The 23448-nt window shown below is 39.5% G+C and overlaps 1 protein-coding gene across 2 annotated transcripts in view; it reads left to right on the top strand.

Annotated features, from left to right (window-relative positions):
* The window catches only part of LOC119647917 (neuronal calcium sensor 2), a 628794-nt gene extending 605513 nt beyond the window's left edge, over window positions 1-23281 (top strand). For both annotated transcript variants that reach the window (XM_038049241.1, XM_038049240.1), the window contains one exon: window positions 6881-23281. In XM_038049241.1, the coding sequence (XP_037905169.1) occupies window positions 6881-7057 (177 nt within the window). In that variant the 3' untranslated portion in view covers window positions 7058-23281. The remainder of the gene's footprint in view (window positions 1-6880) is intronic.
* The last annotated feature ends 167 nt before the right edge of the window (window positions 23282-23448 follow it).

The following is a 23448-nucleotide window of genomic DNA, read 5'->3' as shown; positions in this document are numbered from 1 at the left end:
TTTTTGGTGGTATTGAAATTCAGGGCAGAGCAAGTATACATAAAGGAAGAAAGTGGGAGGGAAACATGGGAGAGGTTGTTGGAAGGAATTGGAAGGCTAGGATGATTAGGCCAGTTGAGCATGGGAGGTTGAAATCTCCACAAAGGAAGAAAGGGAGGGAAGGGAATCAATACAATCACATTACACACAATACAATTACCCTCCTCTTTGCCTTTTGTAAGCAGTCTCGGAAACATCTTGTTCTAAGGGGTTATCGCTTTTCGCAGAGCAGCAAAAGTAGGCAGCTTATTGCAGATATTTTTTGAGACGCCTAAAAGTTTTCAGTAGCTCAGGCAATGACAACAGTATCTATCTTCCTTTTGAACGGTGCAGTTATTTTCACAAAAGGAGGAACTTCATTCATGCTGGTTCTTAACCAAAAGTAATTGACTGATATTGGACGTTCCTAAGATTCCAATGAACTCAACTTTCTTCCCCGTCTTTTCCATTAAAACGATTTCAAATTCAATATCACGCAAAATTATTATATTCACTCAATCTATTACTTTTATCTAATTTAAATAGAAAAATCTTTTTGTCCGGAATATGAATCTAGGAAGGAACGTAAAAAAATCGATAATATGCCTTCTGCACGAGTGCTGTCAGACGAAAAAGCCGGGACGACGAAACAAGGAATCTGAACATTATTTCAGCTCGGCATCATTACAATCAAGCAGGACCAAACACCGTCGCTCCCGGGGGGATACATTATTTATGCTCCCTTATCCTAAAATTCAATTAACCTTCTTTTCGCTTGAGTAAGCAAAACGATAAGATGAACGTCGTCGTCGTCGCTTCCACTGAAATTAAGTCCTTTTTCATCTTGGCTCTCATTTTTTTTAACATTTATTTATAGCTGTACATCCTATGTCAGTAAAAAAGCCGCATTACTGAAGTTCTTCGATTTTTACAGACTTATATTGCCTTTTGGGAGGATTATCTTATTACCCTAAGTCCGGAGCTAAAATGTGATGATGAATTTGCGGTGGGTCCTTTGGTTTCAAGAGAAGTTGATGGCCAGCAGGCGCACTGCAATAAATACTTGGCTGTCAGAAAATATGCGGCTTGAAGATGGGGGACTGGAAATTAGATCGCCGCCTGAAGAGAATATCCTTTGGAATCGCTCCTAAACTGAGCTGAGTAAAGCCTTCTTTGTCAACATAATAAATGATAGGCAAGGTATGAACAGGTTTTCTAAGACATCGACTAGCCAAAATAGCCATTGCTGACTGAAAACAGTTTAGTTCTAAATAACGAGTCCAAATCAACCTTAATTGGACCTGGTGGAAAGGCTGTAGTGTGCAGAGGTGGAATGAAGGAATCCCTGAGGCTTAGCAAAATCAAATTTTCTATCGAAAACAGGTTCCGCTCTCCAAACACAAATATATCTGGATTGGTGAGTTCAGATTATCTCAGACAGTTTAAGTTTTCCGAGGGGTGTGCTTGCTTCTGGCATCGAATGTACCTACATAGGTAAACGAAAAAAGTCAAGAAAAACGTAAAGAAAAATGAAAATTATTTCAGCTTTCGGATATGAAGATTTTTTTCCTTTGATTTTTTTTATGGCAAAAGTTTTCAGCAAGCTGAGCGAAACCGAAATTCATGGCGAAATGAATGTTTTCATGCAAATATTTGTGTAAGCCACATATTACGAGTATAAAGAAAATCTCCAGAAATTGATTTTCCTTAGAGGTTTTCCAGTACGAACCAATTGAATAACGTTCGTCTGATTAAGAAATGAAGCGTTTCCTGGATGGATTATTTCTATTTGTCTTAAATCGATTTTCAATGGAAAGGGAAAGCGAGCAAAGTTTTGCTGGAGTTAGGGGAGGTATGTTGTGGAAAAATTCAATGTAGCGAATAAACTTGAATGGAAATTCGGAAATTGTATTAGGCAATGGTTCGAATGGTATTGAAATAACCACGAGATTATGCTCGAGGGAAGGCACATCCTTTCTTTAAAAATGTATGAGATTAAGACTAATGGACGGGAAGGTATATTCGAGGCGAGGCTTTTTCTCGGTCCATACCAATAAGTCAACATATACCGTAAGTTAATAGCATAAGCACCGCGCGGTACCTTCTCTGTACCACATCTTCCAAGAGCCATAGTTGGCCTAGAGCTTCTTCTAGGTTTTTCCTCTCGTCCACGAATCTCAAAAAGTGCTCTGGCGCTCAAAGGGTAGTATTGGTCCCAGGGCGAAACGTAGATTGGTAGCCACGATGGAGCACATAACCTTGGAACCAACAACAACCGCTCTACTATCAAACCCTATCTCCACCTCCACGTGGTAATCGCTAGGAGTTCTTTCTTAATGAAAAACTGCAGGGGAAGATGGACAAGGCGGGTCTCAAGAGCCTAGAAAGGGACAAATTACACCAGCTGGTCCGCCAGCTTGGATGTCGGGTGGGACTGACAACCCGATATAACGATTTGCGCATTTTCTCATGGAATATGCGCTTCCTCTACTAACCGAATGCTGTTCAGCAGCTAGCCGATATCTTGTCCTAATATAACAGCCTTGCAAAAGATGTGCTGGATAGGGACCCGTTTTCTGGAGAAGCGCTGGTACACCATATATTATAATGGCCATCCAGTAACCCATGTGCTTGGAGTAGGTTTCCTAGTCAGGCAAATGAAACCGGCTGTTATCGGCTTTGAAATCACTAGAAAAGGCTATAAACTCTGCTCTGCTCATTAGCGTTTACTTGTCTACAGAGAAGACTGCAGGGTGGGAGAAGGATACCTTCTACGAGGCACTTGAGCAGAACCTAGAAACCTGTCCCAAGTATGATATCAAAATCATAATTGGAGATTTCTACAGTAAGTAGGGATGGGGCCGTATACCAATGATGATGGACTACAGATTATTCAGTTAGCAGTATGGCACGAAAGAGTTGTCAGAATTACCTGGTTTGCCCAGAAAGCGGTCCACAAACATATGTGGGGACCACTTTCAACAAAATTGACCGCGTGCTGATTGAACGTCGCCACCTCTCAGCCTTGATGATTGTCAGGACGCATGGGGGGGCTAATATATACTCGGATCACTATCTAGTTGGCATGGTGCTCCAGGCTCAAATTACAACACGACCTACAATCCCCTCTGACAATCAGACAACACAGTCCTCCGTAAAACTTAGGGGGCGGAGGGGGGAATAGATGCCGTAATAACCGCGGCTAATAGGCGTCCTGCAGATGAAGCATCAACAAATGATCTTCACAACTAACTAAAAAGTATTATCATTGATACGACCATAAACATATTTAGTCCCAGTCGCAACGGCTGGTTCGACGTTGAATGTAAGCTAGCAACGTAACAGGAGAATGCTGCATACTGGGCAATGCTGCACTCTCAAAGAACGCGGGCACGCGCAGATGCCTCTCACGAACTCGGTCTCCGAGCGGAGAAGCGTTACAGAGGGGGAAAGGAAACCTTGGAGTACCAATAAGCCTGTGAACTAGAAAAGTACAGGGAGCAATCGCACTAGTCACCAGAAGTTTTACCAACAAGTCAGAAGCCTTATACGCCTCGATACTAATCCTGCCGAGATAAATAGCGAGATCTATTTCCAACAGAATGGGCATATTGGAGCAATGGATTGAGTACTTTGATGAGCTGCTCAACAACCAAAATATCGGCGAGTTAGAGGTCTCACCAACTGAAAACAACACCACCAAGCATGTGTGAAACAGTCCGTGCAATTCATCGTCTTAAAAATCATAAGTCACCAGGAGTCCATGGAGTTACAGTCGAATTGGTTAAATATGGAGGCGACCGACTACACCAAGCGGTTCATCAACTAATGCTCAAAGTGTGGGACCGAATCAATGCTTGAATACTGCAACGGGGCATTATCTGTCCCATACACAAAACGGGGAAATCTCGCAGTGCAGCAATTATAGAGGTATCACGTTGCAGAGTACTATCTTTAAAATATTTTCCGCTATATTGCTAGGTCGGATAGCCCCATATGCCCAGAAGATCATTGGCCCATACCAAAAGGGCTTCACTCGAGCCAAATTAACAACAGATCAAATTTTCCCTATAGGTTATGGAAAGATGGTTATGGTTATTTCCTGGTTATGGATGGTTATTCCCTGTAGGTTATGGAAAGATTGTTGATGGTTGTTGTTGGGTTTGGCTTTAGACACTCACGATTCTCGTCGTTTGGGCTTCCCTCCTCCGTTCTTTATCCCTTCATTCAGTATTTTTACAATTGCGGAGGAAACCGTAAGCCAGTTCTCCTTTGACTTGAGCATCTTCGCAACTATTCTCTCTGGGCTCACATTCCTTTCCAGCGCTTGATTCGGGCTCCTTGTTTTTATCGTGAACCTTGAGCAGTGAAATATAACATGCCCTGCATCCTCCAGTGTGTCACAACATCTAGATACTGCAAATAGCAACGACCGCGTCCCGTGAAAAACTCGGTAACGTGATAATTGATTTCTCCGTGTTGCCGCTCAAGCCATGTCTTATTGTCAGGAATGAGCCTCTGGGTCCACTGGGCTTTCGAAGTCCCATCTGCGTTGCTAGAGATCATATGCCTCTGCTCTTGCCGCATTCCTAAGTTTCGTGTGCCCCTCCATACTTCTTGCATGACTGGGATCATACCCGCCACCACCAATGCTGCCTCATCTGATGTAATTCTAAAAGTACTGCAAACTTTCAAGCCATAAGCCGGGAAACCAAATTCACCTGCTGCCACCTTCGAGAGTTTGCGAGCGCCTCCGCCCACAAAGATGACGCGTAGAGCAGAATGGACCGCACCATTCCGGCTAAAAGCAATTTTCTACAGTGTTTCGACCCACCTACATTCGGAAACATTCTCGCAAGTGTTGTGGCGGCGTTAGTTGCCTTTTGATATGAATCTTTACCACGCTCACCGTCTCCTTTGTGTAAACCTCCACATCCTCTGTGTGTTTTGCTGCAACAACTTTAGCCAGGTCATCGGTGAAGGCTACAATCGTAGCCTCCTCGTATCAGAGAGTTCTCTCTGAGGGGTAATTCTTGACCTGACTCGCCAAATATCCAGGAACACCTATGTCCGCCAATGCACTTTTAATAAGCCGCTGTTGGCGGAATTGAATGCGTTTTTGATACCCAGCGTCACCACGGCACACACGGCTCACCTATCCGATTTCAGTGCGTCTTTTGCTAGACTCACCACTATACTTATTGTATCCATCATAAAATGGGCGCATCGAAACCCGTACTGGCACTGCGGTAGCTCATTGTCGCTTTCGATGGTGAGTAGGAGTCTAATATGAATGACTCTCTCATCATCTTTTCCATTGTAGATTGGATGATATGATGCTGGATCTCCAGATGGCTTACTGGGTTCGGAAAGCAACACTAACTTTTGCCGCTTCCACTAGACAGGGAATATTCCATCCTTAAGGCATGCCTTGAAGGTTTTGAATAAAAGTCGAGCCTAGTATTTAATGCCAGCTTCACAGCTCGGTTAGGGCAGCCATCCAAACCTGGGGTATTATTGTCACCGATCCTATCACATATTTCCCGTAACTGGAGTTATCAAGCACTCTTTGACCTGGACTATCGTATATTTGCCATTGAAATCACCCCCAAAGATTAAGGACGACGATTTTGCCAGCTGGACAGATTGGTTTTAGCAGATCTGATAGTAGAGAGGTCGACCAGGTCAATAAGCTGACTAGGACAATAAAAGAATATAGATGTAGTCTCGTTAGAGGCGATAGTTTTCTCCAGGGATTTCTGGAACAGTTTGGTAGTGAGGAACTTATCGGAGGCTAATATTGTAGTGTATCTAGTAAGACGTGTTATGATTCGGTTACGGTCTGTCAGCTCAAATGAGGCTAAAATTGCCAAATGGACGCTCATGACAGTAGTGCAGTCTAGTTTCATATAGAAGCACTATTTGCGGGTTGTGCTCGCCAAGAAGCAGCTGAAACTTGTGCCTACGAGCCCGACCGAATAAAGAGTTTATGTTCAATGCAATAAGCCTAGACTAGATACCAGAAGGTTTGTCATCGTCTTGAACATCGCCATAAACTGTCGAGATTGTTCAGGAAATTGGCGAAGATCAGGGCTGGGTTGGTGAATGCTCGAGGAGTCGGTATGGATGGGTTGTTATTGCGAAGTGGAAGAGGGTATTGACATCGCGTGAGGTTTGTTGGGTTGGAGGAGGCAATTTATTTAAATTCCAAATTCTCTATTATTTATGGGTTTATCACAATATATGAGTTGCATGACTTTTTGGCAACTGTGCGCCCTATGTGTCCTGTTCCGGTTTGTCGGTATATACAAATATATACTGTCGTCTTTAAAGGACATCGAGTACTCATTTTGCCTTCCGTATTGAGGGAACAACAAGTGGAAAGAAACTAGTCGAACAAAGGATTTTAAAGAGTAGGCGAACGTAGCTTTATCCTTTTTACGTCTTTGCTAACTTCTCTAATATAATTCAGGGAGAGCAAAATGAATTATTCCTCTTAGCGGGAAGTTCGATATTATCTTGGGAGGGGGTTATTATTCCTTCCACCTCGATTATTTCTGTCGTTTCAGTAATATTCAAATCGGTCTCCATTGCTAAAATGGAATTACAGATTCGACCCCCCCGAAAATATTCACTTTGTACTTTTCCAGTTTTGAGAGTCGTATAAATTGTCCATCATTATTGTACTCTTCCAGAATTGAGGAAGTAAAATCACGAATGACAGCCATTTCTCATGATGTCACCCACCATTCTCACAGTCCATTTACATTTATGCTTCTTTTCCCATATAAATAAAATATATCGTTTGAAAAAATATAAACAAATTAATGCAGGCATAAATTTTATTTTTTTTCCTTTTCAGGCAATTTACGATATGTTAGGGGCATGCTCATCAAATCGTCCAGCCGATTCAGCTGAGGAACGGGCCAAAAACATTTTCGCGAAAATGGATGAAAATAACGACGGGCAATTAACACAAGATGAATTTTTAAAAGGATGTCTGCAAGATGAAGAATTGTCGAAAATGTTGGCGCCATAAAAATAGAAAGCAAAAGAAACAATTTACAATAAATAATTCCTTCTCTCCTTTTTATATATATAAATAAATTGAGTAATAATCCAAGTAATATTGTAAAGCGATAAGAAAAAAAAGGTGGAAAACATTTTCGCTAGATGTTAGGCAGAATAGAAACAGCTGCATGATGGGGTGGTAATTGTTGTGTTGTTTTGTGGAAAAAAAAAGTGAGTAAATAGTATCTCAATGCATTCTTTTCTCATTAATTTTTAAGTATATTTTGGGGTTGTTTGCCAGGCGGAAAAATTAACAGATAAATAGCTAGACATTATATACAAGGAAAATATCCTGTGGACTCATTTCCAATATGGTCTAAAGATTTGTTTCAGAGCCCCAAATTGACGAAAAGGTATCGTGCAATGACTTGTAATATGATCATTAAAAAGAAAAATTAAAATAATAAAAAAAAATGAATAGTCGTGACAAGTAAGAAGGGCAAAAGCCAATACTTAATCACTTTGCAAGGGATTCCGACAACATCATACATCGATTATATTAACACAAAATTCGAGAAGGACAACAGATCCTTATTCTGCTGCAATATTGGAAATTTCAAAAAATAAATTCATTTAAAAAAATAAAATTAAAGGGAAGGGACTAAAATTGAGGATGTACTTATAAATATCTGCCAGTGAAACTAAACAACAAAAAAATGTTAATCTAAACGGCACAAAGAAAAATTTGAAAATATATATATATATATATATGAATATATAAGAAAATCCTAGGTTTAAGTGGAACAATTTATCCAGTGAAGGAACCATAGAAAACCACAAGTGGAATAACAGAGAATCCCACTTAGTTCACCAATGCTGTAAATATTCAATGAATCATATACGAATCTAATTAATATTTTTTTAAAATCAATTTATTATGAATATTCATACTTTAAATTAAATTTAAATATGAATAGAAGAATGGAACAAGCAGCAAAAATGATAATCATAATTTACGCGTGTGTTAAGAAAACACCATCTTCTCTTTGTGTAAGAGTCATGAAAATATTATTCTAGGGATCTTCATATTTCATTCTTGATATTTTCTAATGTATTCAGTTTTGAACGATACGCATAATTCGAAATGAAAGGAATTTAAAATGAAGGGTGTCCAATTTATCCAAGTCCATTATTTCCGTGGGAAAGACAGGAGAGAAATGAAATAGTAGATTCTCGGTAGCGCATTCAGGCTTTATCGAGTTGATTTACTGTCAATGTTGGTATAGAGTTATACACATATGTTTTGCACTTTGAAATTCTAGTCCCAGGATTTCAATATGAATGATGTCGGGGCTAAACGCTCAAATAACGTGTTCAACTGAAAGTTCTACACCGTTGAGGAAGCCAACGTTAAGCCCTTGATTTGTGTTGTTTAGTTGGGATCCATTATAAAATTAGTTTCAAAGTTGCATGTACACGTGTATCCCTTATGCAGGTACCCCTAATCCAAACTAATTGCATCTAGTGAAATTTTGACCATCAGTGATATTTTATCTTTATTCACCAGAGTATTAAATTGAGATGGATTTAAACTTCAGAAGATTTATTTTGCATGGGAATGTTCATGCACAATCTCCTGTTTAAATCTAACATTTTTGACATTGACATTTTTTCGGGTATCCAAAACTCTGCATTGAATTGTTTAGATTCATTTATCATGATAAGAGTACTTTAATTCTCATAACCTTGGATGGTTTACTACAACATTCGATTGTTTATTAATTCATGTAACTAAGGATATCTTACGGGTAACAATTATTTTGAAATGATCAGTACCAATAATCAACCCATTTAATAGTTGGGGTTATTTTTCCAAATTGAACAACTAATAAAAAATGTAAAGCTTTTTGCATGATCTGTAAAAAATACTACAAAAGCTGATAATCTTACAAAAAATTATCAAATATCTATAAAAGCATATTACGCTTTTTATCAATTAATTTTCACTTTGATCGTAAATATCTAAAGCTGAAAACATTGGAAAATATCAAAAATCAATCAATTAAGGTAAAAAGTATAAAGAAATATATATCTAGGGAAAAATAATGAAATTATAATATTTATATACATTTCATTCTTATGCACTACCATTAAATTTAAAAATTATGATAGTTTTACACATAAAAAAAAATGAAAGAAAGTACTAAGAAATAACTTTTTTATACATATACATACCATAACATGCGAAGACGCGTACAATTTTGCGATAGTATATAATGTAATCGTAACCTATACATTTTTTTCCTATACTTCTTACTTTAATTTTAATATCCATGTATATATATTTCGGTTATTTACATAATGCAAAGTTAGCAAAATACAGGAGGATTCCAAAGAGGTAAATAAACAATGAATTTTTAGTCGTGTAACATGAATACGTTGACAAATGAACACGTAATTATTTCTGTTCATCTTTCTTTCTATATAATCTGAAATTTATGTGTATTATCTTCAAATATAATTTCAGATAAATGAATCGATTTCCTATCAGCTTGACGTAATCATGTTGGTTTTCGGAGAGAATTTTAGTAAATTTTTACATTGGCTTGAATCAAAATTATAATAACTGTGGAAATTGGAAGGCTATGGGCGAAATATTCTACTGAAACATAATATATAATATAAAATGTTATAATACATAATATAAAATATTATAATATTTTGTTTTATAAAAGGGACAATTTTAGAACCATTTCCTCTTGACAACAAGTAAGGTTTTTACCAGATATTTTCTTCTTCTTCAGCCTTTGTTCTGTTTACAACCCGGTGCGGTTTTTCTTGATCGGTTGCACCATTTTCCTCTGTCGAAGGTCTAATTTGGATGGAGTCGCGAGGCTTTCAAATCACCATCCAGCGTTTCAAGCCACTATTTTTTCGACCGACCTTTTATTTGTTTCCCATTGACTTCGATTCGAATTCTGGGAAGTGAATTCTCGTCACCGCAGATTATGAGACTATACCCTTTCGTAATTTTTCCACGATCGGTGGAACGTCATATCGATCGTGGATATCCTCATTTCGGATGTGAACAAGGCGTGTCACCCCCCGGGTCCAACGCAACATTTGCGTCTCCGCTATCACGAGGTGCTGTTCATTGTCTTTTATAGTCAGCCAAAACCTAGAACCAGATGTACAACTATGAAATTGCGGATTTTTTCCAAAAGGACTATTCCATTTCGGAAGAATTTTGAAATTGTTTCCCTTCCAGGCGAATCATTCATTGAATCATTTTTTCACAACTTCGTACGAACCAATGCGTTGTGTGCAACCCTTTCATGCAAACAATCGGTAATCTAAAAAAACTAAACTTGGTGTTTTGGGGCTCTTCCATTTCCGTCTCGTTCAACTCGTGTGGTGCACATCTGCCAATCTTCTGAACTTTTCCAATCTTTCGTATGCATTTGGAAAAAGCTTATTGACTAACCCTCAATTGCTCTGCGAATGGTTTTTATATTTGATTCATCTTCGTCCAAAAATAACTGCTATTCCACATCTTCGTACCTTTTTGGCAGTTTTCTGCGTTCCTCGACTATCACGTCGAAGTCACCACTTTTGAAACGCCGAAACCATCGTTCACGCATATTGTGTGGTAGAGGGTGCTTTCCATATGTTTTTCAAAGTGAGCGGTACAATTAGACAGCAGTTTTATTCAAAAGAAAGGGCAAAATATTAATGCTCTCCGTGAATGCTCCTTATTTGGTGGAAATTTCGACGTATTCAATATAACACTATGCGCACACGTTTTCATTTTATCACGCAGGCTCCTTTGATACTTGTGGATGGCCGAATGGCACAAATGTCAAACCTTTATGCCATACAATGCATTGGTGGGCTATGTGTCTTCTCAAATCCGCGGCAGCATCAAGTAGTTTAGTTCAGTTTGGTTGAAGGCCGCAGTTCCCAAACACTCAGGCCTTTTGTTAGGCCCATTTTTCTATCCCTATAAATGGTCCCCCGTTTGCTGAATTCGCTGGCTTTTACAAGTTTGAGCACATCTTCCAGAAGTAGAGGATGCGCAGATTCCTCATTAAAGAAAACCTTAGCGAGATTTTTGGCAAGCCAGTCTATCGGCCTCCCCATTGTTGGCGATGTTCGAGTGCCCTGCTATCCACATCAGGAATGTTCCCTTCAATTGTGTATACCTGGTAACGGACAAAGTTTTTCGTTCTTTGCATTTACTTTAAGCAAAATTCTGCCTGAATCCTCACTATTCTAGAGTTCATTATGCGTCAGTTTTCCATCGATTTCAGCACCTCCTGGATAATATTTTGTGGGATTATCGTAGCCTTAGAGCCTCTTTTAAAATCCGAGCGAAATTAGGAACAGTGGAATATGCTATGCTCTGGGTTCTCAGGGACGCTTTTGCATTCATGGACAAAGATAAAATCATCCAGTCTGAATATGTGTGGAGTGTGCATTTCCTGCAACAACCATGTCAAGAATTCCTATTTTTGACGTATCGTGGATAAGCTTAGAATTTAGTGAACAAACCATCCCACCCTTTGTTGTCACCTTTCTAGTGACACTTGTCTATTCGCTTCTCAGCATTTTCTTCCTTTTTCAGGAGGTCAACTCTGTTTTTGTCGTACAGATAACGCGCCTCACTTACTAGTGGGTTCATTGGGAGCATTTCTACAATAATGCATGCTGGCTCGCCTGGGGTCATCCCGAAGTCAGTCTTACAATCTAGTGCTTCCTCACAGACCTGCACTGCGCGACCAATTTCTACCCTATTGCAGCCATAACACAAATGACCTTTGGAATTGAACTTCGCCTAAATTATCAGCCCAGCAAAGGAAAATACCGCACGACACCGCTAAGTATATCCCGTCGATTAAAAACAATTTTTTACTATGGCAGACCACCGGTATACCTTCTCATAAAGGAAGACCTGTTGTAGATGGCCACTTACAACACATATTTCCCATTGTGTCTATAAGGCAGGTCGCCTACTGTGTCTAAGGCAGGTCGAGCGGGATAATGATGTCTCAGTGGCGCTTATTTGGTTTCAGCAGTTAGACTTCTGCCGTTTCCACCAAATGGCGGAAGCCCCTTCCACTATGCATGCTTGGCAAGCCAAACCTGGTCTTGACAGCGAGGTTAAGTGCTTTCTTGAGAATGGTATCCGAACCTGGAGCTTTCTCATGTCTGCTTCCTTGGCAAATTTTTGCCAGTTGCTGCAGATATGGTGAAGACAGCCTATTGCAATTTATACTTTTTTTGCAATCCTTTCGGGAAGAGAGCATTCACACTACATTGAAGCGAAGATGATGGCCCTTTGAGCTTCTAGTTTTGAAAGTATTCACGCTGGCCAGTGCGTATGGACTTTTTTAAGAATTCCCTTTCAGATTCGTGTCTGCTTTGTTCTCTCTCTCCGCCTGATTCGCTGGTAAAGTTTCTTACTTGGAAGCATGTGACCCCTCATGAGTACTTCCGTTTTGTGTCATGCTTCTTGTTAGTTGTGCTTTTCATTCTGTAGCCATGTCTTCGGAATTATGGTATCCTAACAGCACGTTTCCGAATGCAAGCCTCTCAAATGCTTTCACTGGTCAAACCGGCATTCTAACACTCTCTTTGCGAAATGGCTCTCTGTCGTATGATTTATTTTTGATTTGAAGGCAAGTTGTCTGCTAGTTACTGTGTTCACTAGCCCATTAAACCATCTCTTTCGCTAATGCGTTACACACATATATAAGTCGATTATTTAGCCTGAGCCTGTCCCTTGGACATTGGATACTTTTCCCGTATCTGGAAGCACTATATTCAATATTGGGGACTGAGTCGCTGGTTTTTGCAGTTCAATCGCTTTATTCTGTATGCCAAAGGAACGAAGACATTTGGTGATATTCGGTGGCTGCCTCGCTAGGAGAAGAATAGCACGTGTAGATATAAACATTAACTTTTATTGCCCTGATGAATCGCTCCTCCGGAAATTTTTCTCTTTCTTCGATGGCTTGAACTGCACAAGCCTGAATTGCTGTCGTATTAGATAGATCATTGACTAAGACCCTGTCTATCGTTGTTATGTAAATGAGTCTCTCAGCTTATGGCCTCTCCAATATCTTTCAGACAGATAGCTAGTGTAAATGGGTCTTACGCTGCCTCGCAATGGTTGAAGTTGATTTGTGTCAACTTCATCTATTCATTGTACGCATATATTCGAGATTCTCTAAAATACTGGGTCTCTGGCATCGCCTGCAAAATGCCAGCAGTCGACTTTCTCGTCGAGCTACTTCCCCTTGCGAGTCATAGATTCCAGAGCTGCTTTCCACTCTTTCTACTTGTCGGGAGATGTTGTCACCTCCAGTATCACATCTTCCTATTGCAAACGCCTAATTTGCTTGACATTTTCTTCGAGGTTCGTCTACTACCGAGCGGATTGAAATTTCCCGGTAAATGCCTGAGTCAGCTGGAACATATTTTTTGGAAGTAGTAACTAATTCGGAATCTATTTTATTTTTATTGGTCATTATTTCCTTTGATCCCCTCTTGATCCATGATCCTGTAGTTATTTTCTGAAACTTTATTTGCAGCCGTTGTGATGGTTGTGATGGCTACTTTTTTGGGCTTCCTGTTTTTTCTGTGAGAAGCCTTTCTATTGAAGTATCTTCCTTTATTCTTTAGCAAAACTACATTCTCGCCATCTGCTTCCTTCCCAGCAATTATATAACTCAGTCTTTACGCACCCTTCAAAATATCCGCCTCTGGAGCATTTTACAGTTCGTATCGCTCTTTAACTTTTGTAAGTCACTGCTATCAATTGTTGTTGGGCTTTCGAGTGATTCTAAGGCAGAACTTACGCTTTAGGTCAGAGGCACCACATACATTCACGCTATGAATGCTTGCTGACCTGGAACCTTGTGTCTCTGAGTGTCCTTCCTTCCTACTTGCGAAACTTCTGGACCCTTTTGCATCTGAGTCGATAATTGACTACAATCTGCGAAGTTGAATGTTTTCGAAATCTTTTTAATGCAAATGACCCTTGGCTAATCCTTATGAGATTCTGTTTTCACTGAATCAACAATTCCCACATTGTCGCATTTTGAAGTAATCTCGAAGTCTGCTCTGAGTTTTCTCAAAAACCCTTTTAGGGCTAAGAAATTGGTCTCCGTCAAGCCTTCGTCAACATACAAGACCAGTTATAACTTCTGACCTTTTTCTTCTCATATATAAATAACAAAGGATCCATTTTGCCCCTAGTTCATTAGAAAGCAGTAATCTCTGTGTCAAGGGTCATCTCTGTGAAAAGGATCTTTCAGCAGTTTCTTTACACTCATGATCTTGTAATTCAATTTGAGGATTGAAGAAATCCTCTGTCCCCATTTACTTCTTCCACTCAAGTGGTCCACGGACCCTTTTTTTTTTAAAGAAGGACGACTGGCGGCAGAGGGTGCAGCATTTTATGATTTGCCTCTACCTTGGACGAAACCGTCAGTGACCCGTTTTGCATTTCAGGTTTATAGGGTGGTCTTTCCAGAGTCGTTTTGATATTACCCATTTCTAGACAGAATGACATTGTGCTCTTTCCTGATGTAACGTCTCTTATGTTGGAGAAGTTCGCATAATATACGACTTTGTCCTGAATGGTGTTAGTAAGGATCATCAGAGCAACAATCCTCAGGACAATGCTGACCACATTGCCTCCAAGCACACCGTTATTTTCTAGAAATAAAGCCCTACAATTGATTCAAGCATGATTCCTTAATTCAAGAGAATAACATCACAATATTGTATCTCAATAAATTCTCTCCGAAACTATCCAAATTTCTATATTAACACTTGCATTAGAACCGGCACAAATTCGCTTTATGTATATAGAAATAAAAAAAAAATTCTTAAATCGCAATACATAGCCCTAAACTAATTCCGAATACTATTCTTGATAGCTGCTCGGCACATGCAAAGTTTTAAATTTTTGGGAAATCTTTATGTGAGTGTTCATAGATAAGATTTAAAGTTTTCAAACGAGAAAAGAGCAAAGAAACCAATGAATTCCACCCTAGGATCAACCAATAACTCGAAATAAAAAGATAATAAAACTTTGCAATTGACAACAACAAGTTCACTAAATGTGAGAATAATAAATAATGAAAAAAGAAAAAAATAAACTCGAATCACTTAATTCTCACAATCAAAATTTATGGGCCAGGGATAAAAAAGTAATAGAGATAGTAAACGATATTAACTAAAAGTCCTTTTGCATCCATAATTCACGTGGAAATAACGCTTACAAATAAATATTATAAGGTAAGAATGCTTGTGCTTAATTTTTAAGTTTTTATCCTGTGATTGTTTGCGGGGAATCGAGCAACAGTTCTCATCAGTCAATTGAAAAAAAAAAATCTCAGAGATATCCGGGTGTAGAATTACATCACTTCTGTCATTGTCCGTTGATTTTTGATTTAATTTTAAGATCAGAACCTTTGATTCCTAAAGGGCTGTTGAACTAATATTTTTCAGTCAGTAAGTCATGGAGAACACTTTGATCCTCCTTAAAATCCCACACTTCCGTGCCTACATAATGGAGCGAAATGTTTTTGGCAAAACCAGGTAAAAGGAAATTCTGAGATGCATTTAAGTCACCTGCTGTATGGCAATTATTAAGTGGGGAGCGTCCTTCTCTTGCCATCGTATCATCATCGTCCTGCCTTAATAAGGAACTCCAAACATCCCGGTTTTGTGCCGAGGTCCACCAATTCGATATCCCGGAAAGCTGTCTGGCGTCCTGACCCACGCCATCGTTCCATCTCAGGCAGGGTCTGCCTCGTCTTCTTTTTCTACCATAGATATTGTCCTTATAGATTTTCTCGCCTGGATCATTCTCATCCATACGGATTAAGTGCCACCGTATACTGCGTATAATACTTTCATGTACTTTTACTACGAAATAAAACAACGCACGACTCGATAGGATTCAAAGATCTTGAAATCACTTCTCACTTCCTTCCTAATGGCCTTTCAGAAGTCCTCAGTCATATCGGATGGATTTGTTCTTTCTTTTTAGTAAATACAATTCACCTCATCCACTACGAGCTTTATTGGAACGAGGCCTGTGATGGTTTATACTGTTTGACCCGATTATGTCTTAAATATGAGTAGATTGAACTGAATTGAAGCTGAATTAGGTCCCTTTTTAATGGGGGGCCTGATAGGATCTGAATATAAGAGGGAGGGTCACATTCTTTCTAGGAATGAGCTAGTCCTTGCTGCCTTCTCTTTCCATGATTTAAGTGTCACCTAAATTCAGCTTGATATCAGTTACTTTTTAACAACAAACTGGGGTACTGCAGTTGTTGATAGGGACCACCTCCATCTTTCCTTCCATCAAGTCCAGTTTGATATAATTTTTAATATTTGATGGGTTTAACTTGAATAAAATTCACGCAATCGATTAAAAACTCAATATAGTTGCATGGGAGTCCTAGTGAATTTTTGCCATAACAATGTAGTCTTTCGATCCGTTATGTTGTTATGCATATTTATCGCTCGACGTCCTTCTGACTCCCGAGTAGTTTGTTCTTCAAACACAAATACTTTCCCAATTGTAACGTCTAAAATCTTGTAGCGAGAGCTATTTCGGCTACTCTGTCAACATTCTTGTTGCAACCTCTCTAAACTTATCAGAAATATACCCTTTTCATAAGTTCCAGCGAAGCGTATAATATACTTTCCTGTTTCTAAAAATCCATTACCGTTTTCATCAGGATCGATGAAGATGGTGTGATAGTCGCATGTGGTCAATAGTGCTCACTCACATGTCAGATGATCTTAGTTAGTTTAGTTTACTGGGGGGCCATTGTTAGGCCCATTGTACTATCCCCGTAAATCATCCATTCAATGGCTTCCCGCCTAAGGCGTTCGCAGGCTTTAGCGAATCTAAAAACATTCTCCAGAGGCAGAGAGTGTGCAGATTCTCCATTGAAGAAAACCTTGCCAAGGTGTCTTCGTCTGGGATCTCAGGAGGCCGGACAGCTACATAAAAAATGTAGGGTCGTCTCCTCTTCCTCCTCACATTGGCTGCACATAGTCCAAACCACCATCCCAATCTTTTCCATACAGTAGTTTAAGGGCCAGTGTCGTGTTAAAAGTCTTACAAGGGTTTTCATGTCCCACTTCTCACGGGTCAACAAAAATGCCGCTTTAGTGACCCCGGGCTCTTTCACAAGGATTTCCGCCTACCGGTAAGAGTCCAAAGCCGAGTGGGCGTGAATCCTTGCAATTTCACCCTTTAGAGTAGACTTGACAATCCGGCCATCCGGATTCCAAAACCTGGTTCTTGCCCCACCATTGTGGATCCAGACCCTCGGCGAACTAGTATGTCAGCCTCCTTATTACCAGCGATATTTGAGTGCCCCGTGCCTGACCCACATCAGGAATGTTTCATTCAGTCGACTAAGTTCCATCTGATAAGAACTCCACACCAACTGGCTTGATATGTCGTTGCTGTTTAGTGCTGATAATGCCGCCCGACTTCCGGAACAGATTCGAATGGTGTGCAGCATATATATCGTGAACAGTTTTTTTCATATAAGGTTTTCCAGTGAATTTGTGATGTCAAACAATCTTTTGAAGCCAACAGTTATGAAATATTATTGGGATGATCCCTGAAAGGTCTTAGCATTTCACACGGAACTGCCTAAACCCTGAGACTCAATATTCCACTTTTATAAACTAAACTAAGATCTCTACAATGATGGTAGTATCGATGGCTGTCAAAATATTAAATAACGTAGCGTTTTCTGCTTTGAAGTTTTAACTTCATAAGATTGGCTGGCTGCAGGCTTACATCAAGTCAATAATTTCTTGGCGATTATCGTAGGTTAGGTAGACCATCGAAGTTAGCCTTTCCCCTAGGCAGTGGTCATACATCCAACGTAGACAAGTGTTTTATTTGACTTTAAAAAAGCTTCCCATAGGATTCCCCTTGGTCAGTACCAACATTTGCTACGCATATACCCATATCGTGCCGTTGTCCAATGCATCTCACTTTTGGCAAGCCATTACTTAACCTAGATTTCACATGTAAAGTTCATTTGCACCATCCATGACGTGATTGCAGCAGAAGGAGTAACCAATGGCACTTATAAAAAGTCTTCTCGAAAATGTTGCCATCTGAGTATTTGCCAAGTAATGTGAGCAGATTCTCTTCTCCATAGTCGCCTGGCCTGTTCGTCGACCGGTTTATTTTACGCTAGGCGCCTAGACTGATCAGTTCATCCCTGCGCTGATTTACCAGCTTGGGGGATGCTGCTATCTTGCAGGCTAAGCGGTTAAACAAGGTCGCATAGTCCCGACAGAACATACAGCTGAATTCTTTTGAGCAGATTCCTGCATTATGATAGATGGTAGGGAAAATTATGTCTATGCCCATTCATAGAATGACTTTCGTACGAAACCCCTACTTTCTTTTGAAGGTCTTTTTACAAGTGTAGAAAGCTACGTAGATTTTCCAAGCCGCAGTATATTTTTCCGAGGCACCGTTCAAAATCTCAGTGAAAAACAAATAATGAACACGAATTGCAGAAACATCACCGCTTTCTTGGTACATACTGCCATCCTCACCAGGTCCTTGTCTAGTTTCCTTAAGATTTTATCCTTGACTATTAGTTAGAGTATCAGAGAGTTGGTGCCGCTTGGGGTTGACCCTCTACTAATGGTTCTGGTTAAATGGCTGCCCCACAGATCTGTTTGGATTATTTTATCGTAGATACTATTCAGCGCATAACTCATCTGTCCAACCTTATTTAGGTTAGAGCCTTGTGTAATCCTTTAGCACTAACATTTGCTGCATTTTCTATGACCAGGAATGCAAGTAACATGCTTATGGTATATCGCCCTGTCTATTGCGCTCATTACCTTACGAAGGATTATATCTCTGTAGGTAACGTAAGGTAGATATGACGAGGGTCAGAAAGCATTTCATTGCCGATCTTAAATGAATGTCTAGGATGTGCTCTAGCATTTTCAAAATTGCATAAAGAACATAAGACTGATCGGCCTACATAAAGCCTTCCACCGCTTCATGATAAGGGGTGCCTGGCTCCGATTTGGACACTCTACGTATGCCCCTACAGGAATGCGGTACGTGCTTACCTGGAATACGGCTCGGAAAATTAACTGACCACATAACTAAGTTTCTAGCTCACAGACCCTACCGCTTGTTTAGAAATTCATTCGACCTAGTAGTTTTTCTATGCCTCACATGGCTATATTCGAAGAAAAAACGGCATCCATTCTTGGCTTGTCTGTGGATCCTTTCCCTCTTAAACTTCATATAAAATCTTCCACAATCAATTCACATGTCCATTAAAGATTGTCTTAACTAGTGCAGTCATTGCAAATAGACGGACGGTAAATCGATTTTAAATGGATGTCAAAGGAAGGAAGACTGATTGGTCTAAAGTCGTTTGCGGTCTCATGACCAAAGCATTCCTTTCTTTTGCCGCTGTGTTCAGTATTTTGGCAGTAGTTCAACCAGGATCGTCTCTTGATGGCTCTCTTTTATATCTTTAAACAGTCTGTCAGTATTTAAGTTTGTAGATCTGTTGCAAGCATAAATATAATGCAGACCTTGCAAATTATCTTCACCATCAAGATCAGAAATGTCTTGACTTCACTACGGCGGTACTGTGTCCTTGCTGTATTTCATTATAACCTTTGACTTCAATTTAGTTCTAATAAAATTAAATTCCGGTCATTCTAAAACCTTTGGGTGGCTAAGAAGGATTTAAGATGAGATTCAAATTAAAGAATATCCACCTGTGATTTGAGAAATATCTCTTACTGTCAGATAGTACCCTCCCACCCATAAAACCTCATAAAGCTGCTTACATTCGTTGATTTTCGAGCTTTACCAAATTCATAGATATGGTGTTGTATACTAAATGCTGTAGCTCGTCAGGTGGTGCTGTTGTTGGATGATGAAACATCTAAATCTTCTGCTCGCATCGCAAATCGCTACATCTTTAGTTATGGAAGCTTTTCCCGACTATCGACAGGCTCTGGGTTCATTCCGATAGATATATTGTCAATTATGCCTTACTTTTATAATCAAACCTCCAATCCAGGGGTCCATATTAGTGCAACGCCAAATTTTTCTTCCCTGAAGAAACCATATCTTTAGTCATTCTTAAGTCATGTGGATAATGTAGACAGACTCTTCTTTCTTTAATACTTCCTAGTCTTCTATAAGGATCGCAGAGCTGTGAATTTTGAAAAACAAAAATGGAAGGAATGCAATTCTCCTAAAAATCTCATTAGCTGAAACTAACTCTCTCAAGAGAACTGCTTCTTACATGTTATGGGGTGGTGCCCATTGAGAGAGTCAAAATATGGGATAAGTCTTCTCTTATCGTGACGATATGATGGTTGAGGTTGTTGGGGATCAGCCTTTCGATCTCGCTACCTGTGCTTTGAACTCCTATTTGCCATGGATGTCTGTGTTCGCCCTTGTGTTGTACTACCGTAGCCTTATCACTTGCATAGTCATACATAATTTTGGGTGTAATAATGAAACTAGAGAAAAAAAAACTATAAAAAGATAAAGGTGAGTGAAGAAATGGCTTATCCTCTATAAAGGAGTGAACAGAAGACAAGGAACTGCTCAATGACCATTTCAGACAGCTCGGGCCCCTCACTGTTTCACACCTTTCGCAACAGTTTTTCACTTGTTAAATGACCGTTCACCAGCGCTATCTGAAAATATCATCTGTTCGGTTTCAGTACTCTTGCCTTTGCGTGATTGATTTCCTTCTGAGGTCGATAACACATTGCTGAAATAGTTTGCACTTTCTCCTAGTTTTCCAGGAAATATCAGCGGATTCCTTAACAATTGCCAAATACTAGCTCTCGCAGTTTCGGCTTGCTTCTCAGCAGTTCGTCTTCAGACCTTATTGTCGTTGGCTTTAGTATCCGGGCACCGGCCACTATTTCCTGGTCTGAGGATCTTCTCTCCCTTAACGTTGATTTTTGGTTTAAAAATTGGTTCTATACTGGGTACCACGATTGAAGATTGAAGAGGTAAAGATTTTAAACAAAGCCGAAAGCGGTTAGGGTATATGATGCCGGTATGCTGACGATCAGGCTCCTCTTGTTGCTCTCAGGGTAGGCTTAGGATCCTACTAGCACCCTTTTTGATAGAGCAAGGACAATTTCTGAACGTTTCCTCCAGTTCATCTATCAACCAGCTGCCTTTCCTCCTAAAACGTGATGAGCAATCAAATCGGTCTTCGTCGGTCAAATGAACTTTGTGGCAACTTGAGACGTTGAGACGCAACTTGGTGAAATGACGTGACTCATCGTGACTTTTTGTAGAACGCCCTGTAATCAAATTTTATAGGTGTAGGCAGGCATCCTATACATTATCAACATAGTGGCGATAGAACTGCATCTCAACTTGCGCTCTACCTGCTCGCAGATGATTTCAGCCCCTGGTTTCCATGCTCTGATCAGCCCCAGCCTAAGGATTGCAAAGGGGTTTCATCTCCGAATTGGGCTTGTTAAAAGGAGAAATGTTCTTTGAGTCAGAACTTTTCTTTGGTTTTATCTATTACGTTAACCGAGCTAGGCATACACAACTTATGTACGAATCTTTCCATAAATTCATGGCGATGATATGTCGTATGGTACCTCGTCCTCCGCCCTTCGTTCAATACAGAAAGAGCGAATATGCAATATGATCACCTTTCGAATCCATTTTCCGATGAACACATTCTGAAAATTGATTTATTACAATCCACACTACAATCATCGAGAGCTCTTCCTTTGAACAATCTTTCTTTTCAGTTGACAGGAAAGCCATTTGCTGAAATTGTTTTTGTGGGGATACCCACCTACATCATGCAATCGGTGACCATTCAAAGCATCATATGCACCGGGTTAAGAGCATTTTTTTCAAATAAGGTGCTTGGGAAATACCATCGGCCTCCCTCCTCCTTTCTTCTCAATTGAAAATTCCAATATTGTTTAGCAGTCATCCCCTCCTCTAGAGCTCCATAGAGTTTTTATGCTCCGCTTAATAATCGAAGTTTCTAGTAGTTTTGTAGGATTTTGCCAGGAGTTGCTTTGTGACTCGACGATTGGGTGGACTTTTTGGATGGATGCAATATAAATTGAAATGATTTCGAATAGTTTGAGCAAAACTTCAAATGCAGGAGTTACAAAAGGTATTGGAGGAATAAAATGAAGCGAATTGGAAACTGCATATTTGAATATCCTGCACAGTGCAGACAGACAGAATAGACAGTATTGATTGATTTACTGAATTGGAAGAAATAAATGACATTGTTAAATTTCCCAGATAATGATGCCCCGGGCAGGTTCTCTCTGGATTCCTAACGAGAGGAAAATTGCAGTGAAATTTCAAAGGCAACTTCGTCGTAATTTTCATATCTTGCGCCCCATGACAGAGAGAATGCCCTCCCTTTGGCGATGATTCCTCCTTCTTTGTAAAATCTTTCTTCGTTGTTCTTTGGATTTTGTTTTGTGTGCTCGCAAAAAGGAGTCAAAGTTGGTGAAGAGTCAAATATATATTTTTTAGGGACTGTTTCTAGGCTAGGGAAAAATACAAAGCATTATGAACCCCCGTCGAAATAATCTGCTCTTAGTTAACAAGGATAAAGGTGTATTCTTTCGTTTTTCATTTCCATTGATTTTGTAGAAAATACTCCATTATATGGGCTCTCATTTTTTTCCAATCGCTACTACTCCCACACTGGAGCTCTGATATCTTTCAATTTAATAACTTTGATTTGAAAGCACAAGCAAGTAGAAAATATTTTTTCCATTCATCTCATGTTATTGCACACTAGGATATATTCGTAAGAACCCCCAAAGTTCACAAGTGAAAAAATGGCAGTCAAAATGGATAGAAAGTGAAAAACAATAAGAAGGGAAAACAAAACTATATGGGAGGACATGAATGTAAAAGAAAAGATTCGCCGAGATAAAAATAGAAATAAAAATTGAAACTTGAAAGGTGAAAATTATGAATAAAAAACAGAATTTTTTATATAATGTAAGTAACAAAGCCGCATAGTGAAAATAAAATAAATTAAAAGGAAAATCTAGAAAAAAAATATTCCAGTAAGTCTATGCATCATTGAAACTATAAAAAGAGGTAAATATGAATTATGGAGAATCCAAATATGAAATGCGAAATAAACATCCACAACATTTTTAATTTACAATCGAAGTTTTGATCTGCGTCTGAATTTGTATCCCCTATTCCCCTACATATCCTCCGAATCCAGAATTTCGACAGCTCAAAGATACAAACTGAAATCTATGAAAATGACGTTTTTTTGTGTGAATGGGAAAATATTTGTTTATTTAAGACAATCCTATCAAAACATAAAATAA

Source organism: Hermetia illucens, chromosome 2 (genome assembly GCF_905115235.1).
Source record: "Hermetia illucens chromosome 2, iHerIll2.2.curated.20191125, whole genome shotgun sequence".
Taxonomy (NCBI): domain Eukaryota; kingdom Metazoa; phylum Arthropoda; class Insecta; order Diptera; family Stratiomyidae; genus Hermetia; species Hermetia illucens.
This window is presented reverse-complemented; position numbering and strand designations above follow the sequence as displayed.